The sequence below is a fragment of the Osmerus mordax genome, chromosome 28, assembly GCF_038355195.1.
Source record: "Osmerus mordax isolate fOsmMor3 chromosome 28, fOsmMor3.pri, whole genome shotgun sequence".
Classification (NCBI taxonomy): domain Eukaryota; kingdom Metazoa; phylum Chordata; class Actinopteri; order Osmeriformes; family Osmeridae; genus Osmerus; species Osmerus mordax.
This window is the reverse complement of record NC_090077.1, coordinates 1,494,922-1,503,329: the sequence shown is the minus strand read 5'-3', so window position 1 is coordinate 1,503,329 and position 8,408 is coordinate 1,494,922. Positions and strand designations below refer to the sequence as shown.

The following is an 8,408-nucleotide window of genomic DNA, read 5'->3' as shown; positions in this document are numbered from 1 at the left end:
AAACAAAGGAATGTTTACAAACGCAAAACCTCAACCTCACCTCTGCCCTCCTCCCCTCCCCCCCCCTCCCCCCCCTCCCTCCCTCCCTCCCTCCCTCCCCTCCCCCCCCCCCTCCCCCGCCCCCCCCCCTCCCCCCCCCTCCCCCTCCCCCCCTCCCTCCCCCCCCCCTCCCTCCCCTCCCTCCCTCCCTCCTAGATGGTTTGGTGGCCTACTCTTCTCCTGAGGGGCAGCTGATGATGCCTCCTGGATACCCCATCGCCAGCCTCAACGACTCCACCTACGACGGGGTGCACGAGCGGAGGTACTCACACACACACTCACACACACACACACTGACACACACACACACACTGACACACAACACTGACACACATACATTTCACACACACAACACACTGACACACACACGCATACTGTCACTCACTCTCTCACACACACACACTCACACACACACTCACACACACACTCACACACACACTGACACACACACATGCATACTGTCACTCACTCTCCACACACCCACACACTGACACACACACGCATACTGTCACTCACTCTCACACACACACACACACTGACACACACACGCATACTGTCACTCACTCTCACACACACACACACACACTGACACACACACACACACACGCATACTGTCACTCACTCTCACACACACACACACGTTCAAACTCACGCACCACGACACACATTTACACTCACACACACACCTAGCTCTACTTGTGTACACAAACACTGTGTTCCCCCCCCTCCCTGTAGGAGACTGTTGGGGGGGCTGGGCCAGCTTACGGACGGTCTGATTGGCCAGGATGACTTCCTGGTGACGCGTCAGTACCATGTGTGGCCGGGCTATGACTACGTGGGCTGGAGGAACAGGGACCCTGGGAGTCGGCTACGTGGAGATGGAGTTTGTTTTCGACCGACAAAGAAACTTCACCTCCATGAAGGTGAGGATGCAGAAGGCTGCTCGGACCTCAGCGTGGTCACCAACCAAAAAGCTACTGTGTCATCCTCATGTGTACATGCTGGTCTCAACACACAGGTGCACAGCAACAACATGTTCTCCCGCGGGGTCAAGATCTTCTCCTCCGTCACCTGCCACTTCAAGCCCCGCCTCATCGCCGGCTGGGAGGCGGAGCCTGTGGAGTTCCGGACCGTTCTGGACGATCGTAACCCCAGCGCCCGCTACGTGACGGTTCCCCTGGAGCGCCGCACCGCCAAGGCCCTCCGCTGCCGCTTCGCCTTCGCCGACGCCTGGATGATGTTCAGCGAGATCACCTTCCTGTCCGGTAGGAGGGACTTCCTGTGTCCGCTTCTACATTTACATTTAGTCATTTAGCAGACGCTCTTATCCAGAGCGACTTACAGTAAGTACAGGGACATTCACCCGAGGCAAGTAGGGTGAAGTGCCTTGGACACAACGTCAGTTGGCATGACCGGGAATCGAACTGGCAACCTTCGGATTACTAGCCCGATTCCCTCACCACTCAGCCACCTGACTCCCTCTTCTGTGGCTAAGGAGGGGAGATCTGATTGGACGACCCCGGTGTCTGTCTTCTGTTGTCTTTGTCCCACAGCAGACACCACAGGCCCCACCCACATGCCCCCATTGGTCACCTCCCTCTGGAATGGCGAGGACAGCTCCGCCTCCTCCACTACCCACACCACTGGTACCCTCCTCTCGTCCTCCACCTCCTCCTCTCCTCTTTTCTGCCTTTTCTCTCTTCTCTCTTGATCTGGTTCTTTCTTTTTTCTGGACCTCGATTTTCCTTTCTCCTTCCTCCTCTCCACCATTCCGCCATCTCCAGGTTTAAAACTTGCCGTCCGTGACATCATACATATGCACAGAAAGTTGTACATACAGTCGTGGGAGCCGTAGCAACCTGTCATTCTGTCTCCATAGAGACCAGCCCGTCTGGGAAGGAGCAGGCTGAGGACGGGAACACGGCTGTCCTGATTGGCTGTCTGGTGACCATCATCCTGCTGCTGGTGGTCATCATCTTCCTCATCCTCTGGTGCCAGTACGTGTGCAAGGTTCTGGAGAAGGTAGGTTAAGCAACCAAACCAGAGGACTAACCAAGATTTGCCAGAACACCTTGAGAAAAGTGTTATGCAAAAATCTCCTCTTCCTCTCTTCTCCCTCTCTCTCTCTCTCCTCTCTCTCTCTCTCTCTCTCTCTCTCTCTCTCTCTCTCTCTCTCTCTCTCTCTCTCTCTCTCTCTCTCTCTCTCTCTCTCTCTCTCTCTCTCTCTCTCTCTCTCTCTCTCTCTCTCCCTCTCCCTCTCCCTCTCCTCTCTTTCTCCTCTCTCTTCTTCCTCTCCTCTCTCCCTCTCCTCTCAGGCGCCCAGACGCATCCTGGAGGAGGAGGTGACAGTGCGCCTGTCCTCCAGCAGTGACACCATCATCCTGCAGACCCCCCCCGGTGCCCCCCCGGGCCCCCCAGGTGGACCCCCCCTATGAGAGGGTGTTCCTGCTGGACCCCCAGTACCAGGACCCTGCCGCCCTCAGAAACAAGCTGCCTGAACTGTCCCAGAGCGCTGAGACCTCAGGTACACACTCCCCCCTCTCTCTCTCTCTCTCTCTCTCTCAATATTTCTTTCTTTCTGTTTAGTCACGTACCAGTCTCTCTCCTTTCTCCCCCCACACCTATATATCTTTCTGTCAAAATTTCTCTTTCAAATACAAGAAGCTGTTGTGACTTGCTGGCTCTCTGGTAAATCTTCCATCCCAGTACCTGTCTGTCTGAAGCTGTGCTTGCTGTGTCTTCACGCTGAACTCTCCTTCAACTTTCCTGCCCTCCCCTCTTCCCCTTTGCTCTCTGCCCTTTGACCCTCACCCCTGACCCCTCACCCCTGACCCCTCAGCCCTCCTCCTCAGTAACCCTCTCTATGACCTTCTCCTGACCTCCAGTCACATGACCCCAGGCCCAGAGCGTGGTAAGGTGTGTCTAGTTGACCTTTGACCCGGGGAAGGGGTAGGGGCTAGACTGGCATGACCACCAGGGAAGACGGGACCATCTCTGTATGACAGACGCAGTAGATCGAGTTATACCTGTTAAGAAAGAAACTCACATCAAAACCAACTGCACCTGTCTATCTTCTGACACAAGCTAACATTTGTATCATATATATTAGATGATTAGAGGTTCATTTCTTCCCAAACATTCCATGTTCCTCCTCCCTCCCCCCCTCTCCAGCTTCTGTCACAACTTGCAGCTCAGAGGGGGGGCGGAGTCAGGATATCTTTAAAAGAAAACTTAAAACACAACCACATAAGTCTTTTATCTAATGTGTGTTCAGTTCAGTTCAGCTATATATCACAGTTCTTTCTTATTTTATTTACCATAATAAATGTAGTTTAGTAAATGTATTTATTTGTCTTCTTCCTCCTCCCCTCCCCAGGGTGCGGGGGGGGCTACGCGGAGCCGGATGTGACGCAGTGCACCCCCCACCAGTGCTTCCAGAGCGCCGTGCCGCACTACGCCGAGACGGACATCGTCAGCCTGCAGGGCGTCACCCGGGAGCAACATGTACGCCGTCCCTGCCCTCACCGTGGACTCGCTTACCCGCAAGGACATCTCCGTGGCCGAGTTCCCACGGCAACGCCTGCTCTTCCGGGAGAAGCTGGGGGAGGGGCAGTTTGGAGAGGTGAGGGGGGAGGTTGGAGGGAGAGGGGGAGAAGTAGGGGGTGGAAGGGGGGAGATGCAGGAAGGAGTAAATGTTGATGACCCGCTAACTAGACGTGTGTGTGTCCAGGTGCACCTGTGTGAGGCGGAGGGTCTTCCAGAGTTCCTGGGTGAGGGAGCCCCTCTCCCTGACAGGGACGGACGTCCTGTCCTGGTGGCTGTCAAACAGCTGAGGGCCGACGCCACCAGCAACGCCAGGTACACCAGAGAGAGAGAGAGAGCGAGAGAGAGACAGAGGGGGAGAGAGAGGGAGAGAGAGGGAAAGAGAGACAGACAGAGAGAGAGAGAGAGGGAGAGAGGGGGAAACACTGTGTGTGTGTGCGTGCGCGGGGGGTGTTTGTGTGTGTTTTCTGTCATTTGTATATATCATCAATACAAGACCTAACACTTGGCCGAATCCATTCAGTAACTGCCGGTATCGACTTGTGTTGAACTTGTGTTTTTGTCATCGTAGGAACGACTTCCTGAAGGAGATAAAGATCATGTCTCGTCTGAACGACCCCAACATCATCCAGCTGCTGTGTGTGTGTGTGACCTCTGACCCTCTGTGCATGGTCACGGAGTACATGGAGAACGGAGACCTCAACATGTTCCTGTCCCAGAGGGAGATCGAGAGCACACTCACACACGCCAACAACATACCTTCTGTCAGGTAACACACACACACACGCCAACAACATACCTTCTGTCAGGTAACACACACACACACTCACAAACACACACAGCATACCTTCTGTCAGGTAACACACACATACACACACGCCAAGAACATACCCTCTGTCAGGTAACACACACACACACACGCCAAGAACGTACCTTCTGTCAGGTAACACCCACACACACACACACACCAAGAACATACCTTCTGTCAGGTAACACACACACACACACATGCCAAGAACATACCTTCTGTCAGGTAACACCCACACACACACACCAAGAACATACCTTCTGTCAGGTAACACACATACACACACACGCCAAGAACATACCTTCTGTCAGGTAACACACATACACACACACGCCAAGAACATACCTTCTGTCAGGTAACACACACACCAACAACATACCTTCTGTCAGGTAACATACACACACACCAACAACATACCTTCTGTCAGGTAAAACACACATACACACACACACAACATACTCTCTGTCAGGTAACACACCAAAAAACAAAGGCAAAAACAAGTACTTAGACTAAACTCCATCATGAGCAGAAATACAGTTTTAGAAATGGAATCACAAATAGAAATGTGTCTCTTCCCTCGTCCAGCCTGTCAGATCTCCTCCACATGGCGGTCCAGATCTCATCTGGGATGCGCTACTTGGCGTCTCTGAACTTCGTCCACCGCGACCTGGCCACCAGGAACTGCCTGCTGGACCGCAGGCTCACCATCAAGATCTCCGACTTCGGCATGAGCAGGAACCTTTACAGCAGCGACTACTACCGCATCCAGGGGCGCGCGGTACTGCCCATCCGCTGGATGGCCTGGGAGAGTATCCTGCTGGTGAGACGGAGAGGAGGAGAGGAGGAGGGAGGAGAGGAGGGAGGAGAGGAGGGAGAAGAGGAGATGGAGGGAGGAGAGGAGATGGAGGGAGGAGAGGAGATGGAGGGAGGAGAGGAGATGGAGGGAGGAGAAGAGATGGAGGGAGGAGAGGATGGAGGAGGAGATGGAGGGAGGAGAGGAGAGGATGGAGGAGGTGAAGGGAGGAGATGGAGGGAGGAAGGGAGAGGAGGAGATGGAGGGAGGAAGGGAGAGGAGGAGATGGAGGGAGTCTACCAGACCTGGCTGGATCAAACCTGTGGACGGAGGAGTGTTGAAGTTGTGTGTGTGTGTGTATGTGTTAATATCATCCTAACTGTGTGTATTTGTGTGTGTGTGTGCGTCCTCTCCTCCAGGGGAAGTTCACCACGGCCAGCGATGTGTGGGCATTCGGGGTGACCCTGTGGGAGATCTTCACCCTGTGCAAGGAGCAGGCTTACAGTCTGCTGTCTGATGAGCAGGTCATCGAAAACACTGGCGAGTTCTTCAGGAACCAGGGCCGGCAGGTCAGTCTCGCTCTCACACACCTGCTCTGACCCTTCACTCCAGGGAGCGGCTTCAGCCAATCATAACGTGTCTCCCTCCTCCCTTTCTCTCTCCGTCCCTCCCTCCAGATCTTTCTCTCAGCTCCTCCCCTCTGCCCTCCCTCCTTGTTCGAGTTGATGATGCGATGCTGGGGGCGGAACATCACAGACCGACCCACCTTCGAGGGGCTCTACCAAGCTCTGCGACCTCACGCCCACCCCTGACCTTTAACCCCTGGCACATATCACAGGGTTCCTCCCTCGAACCCCTGGACGGAGCGGACAGATGGACGGACGCAGCCAATGATTGGTCGCTGTCAGAAGAGGGCGGGAGTTGAGACCAGCCTGGCGAACGTAGAATAATTTGTGTCTTTCTTCCGGAAAAAATCCCCCCCGCTACTCTCGCACTCCTTGGTGACACTTTATTAACCCATAAACTGTAGAGAGAAGGCTCACCTGTATGTCTCTTCATCCTCTTGTGTCTTGTACATGGACATCCTGTCAGACTTTGTTTTTTTTCTCCTTTATTATCATTTTAGTTTTCTCGCGGTACCAAAGAAAACTGTGTGTTCCTTGTTTCTTTTACGCTAGGCGGTTGGAATATTTCGAAAACAAACAAACTGGACAAAGACTTGTTGCCTTTTTTGGTCCTGTGGTTTTATTATGTTAAGCACTGTTGTCTTCTGTGTTCCAGCATGTATCCATGTTAGCATTATGACTCCACACTGGAGTAAGGACAGCATGATGTCTTCTGTGTGTATGATGATAGTTGTTGATGATAGTTGTTGTCATTGTTTTTGTTCTGGTCTGAGTCTGAATGTTGTACAGGTTGGTCCCCTGACCTCTGACCTTTTGACCCCTGGCGGTCAGATGTGAGTGGAGGCCTTAGGGCTATAGCGGAACTACTGTCGTAGCTAGAATAGGGCCCGCGGGGGCCACAGAGCCACTATGGACTGAAGAGGAGGAGGAGGATGAAGAGGAGGATGAAGAGTGACTGAAAGCACTGTTCCCCAGTACCACAAGCTGTGCAGCCTTCTCACACAGGAAGCAGTAGTTAGTACATGTTAGCTGTGCAGCCTTCTCACACAGGAAGCAGTAGTTAGTACATGTTAGCTGTGCAGCCTTCTCACACAGGAAGCAGTAGTTAGTACATGTTAGCCGTGCAGCCTTCTCACACAGGAAGCAGTAGTTAGTACATGTTAGCTGTGCAGCCTTCTCACACAGGAAGCAGTAGTTAGTACATGTTAGCTGTGCAGCCTTCTCACACAGGAAGCAGTAGTTAGTACATGTTAGCTGTGCAGCCTTCTCACACAGGAAGCAGTAGTTAGTACATGTTAGCTGTGCAGCCTTCTCACACAGGAAGCAGTAGTTAGTTGATGTTAGCCGGACTGCCTTCAGACACGCGCTGCTGTCAGAGCAAGCGACAAGACTTGTCTGACAGGAAACTGACTGAAGCGTGACCTTGAGAGATCCTATCTGACCTCCTCTGGGTTAGCACATGTCCTTATAGCGTTAGAATGGACTGATCCCCTTTTGGACCACCGTGTTAACAGTGTAAACGTGTATGTCGTTTGCTGAGAACGAAACAAGTGTCCCAACATTTCGATTCTTATTAATGTTGTTGTTTTATGTTCTTATTAGCATCTTAAACATTGTATGTTCATCTGTACTGTATATCATGCTTTAGTTAAATTGTGTGTGTTTGCTTGTATGAAAAAGAGAGAGAGACAGAGATGGGGCAGTGTGTTAGACATTCCATGGAGCACTTGGATGTACCTGGGACTGACAGGATTAACCAGGGAGAGAGTGGAGGGGGTGGGAGGGGTAAAGATGCCACTATACTCAATCTCCCAGAGGCCTTTGTTTTGTTTAGCTTTTTTACATCCCTTGTCACAGAACGAAGAGAAAGAGAGAGTTGGAATGTGAGTTTGTGTGAGTGTGTGTGTACCTGTACTCTGTGCTCCGAGAACATGCTTGCTCGGTTGTGCGTGAGTACGTGCTAGGCCGTGTGTGAATGCAGAATGCAAGGTGATAATGTGTTATCGATTAGGCATTGACTAGGTTTCAGGTTTGGTAGGGTTCATCAATCTGTCGGTCACTCCATCCACCTGCAACCAGCTGAAACAAACAGTAGCTACCCATTGCAGGCGTGTACATAGCATAGGCAGAGTAGATTTGTATAGTAATATATTGGGAGCTGGAGATCGCCATTCCAGCCCCATGATATTGACCCTCTGTATCTTCCAATCCTCTTTGTTATCTCATAATAAAACTCCAACCTGACACACAATGTGTCTTTGTGTTTCATCCTAGGGAAGCAGAAATGCTTTTTTAAATGCCCTGCTGCACTACAGAAACCTGCAGGAAGCACTTCCTGCTTGAAGCTGTTTCCTGGTTGATCTGTTCTTTACTGACCAGCTGCACATTGTCACCCCTCGGCCTGGCCTCCAGCCTGTGTGCCATATGCTGCTCCTGATGGTGACCAACAGGGGGCAGTAGAGTCCCAGGCAGGCTTTGGAACTGCAAGGTAGGAGGAGCTAAACATGGGAGGGAAAATCTGAACCATTCTGCCATTGTCAACCACAAAGTTCAGGTAAAGACAGCTTAATCGATGTACTAAATGAAAACATGAGAAATG

The 8,408-nt window shown here is 52.1% G+C and overlaps 1 protein-coding gene across 1 annotated transcript; it reads left to right on the top strand.

The window, feature by feature from the left end:
- The first annotated feature begins 200 nt into the window (after positions 1 to 200).
- ddr2l (discoidin domain receptor family, member 2, like) lies at positions 201 to 8,053 on the top strand. Its single transcript, XM_067231400.1, is given in 15 exon segments — positions 201 to 301; positions 775 to 904; positions 906 to 962; positions 1,058 to 1,304; positions 1,593 to 1,685; positions 1,919 to 2,061; positions 2,355 to 2,429; positions 2,431 to 2,563; positions 3,416 to 3,531; positions 3,533 to 3,661; positions 3,770 to 3,897; positions 4,154 to 4,351; positions 4,976 to 5,210; positions 5,603 to 5,752; positions 5,861 to 8,053. Coding segments are annotated over 15 exon segments (2,037 nt in total). The 5' UTR covers positions 201 to 233; the 3' UTR covers positions 5,996 to 8,053.
- The last annotated feature ends 355 nt before the right edge of the window (positions 8,054 to 8,408 follow it).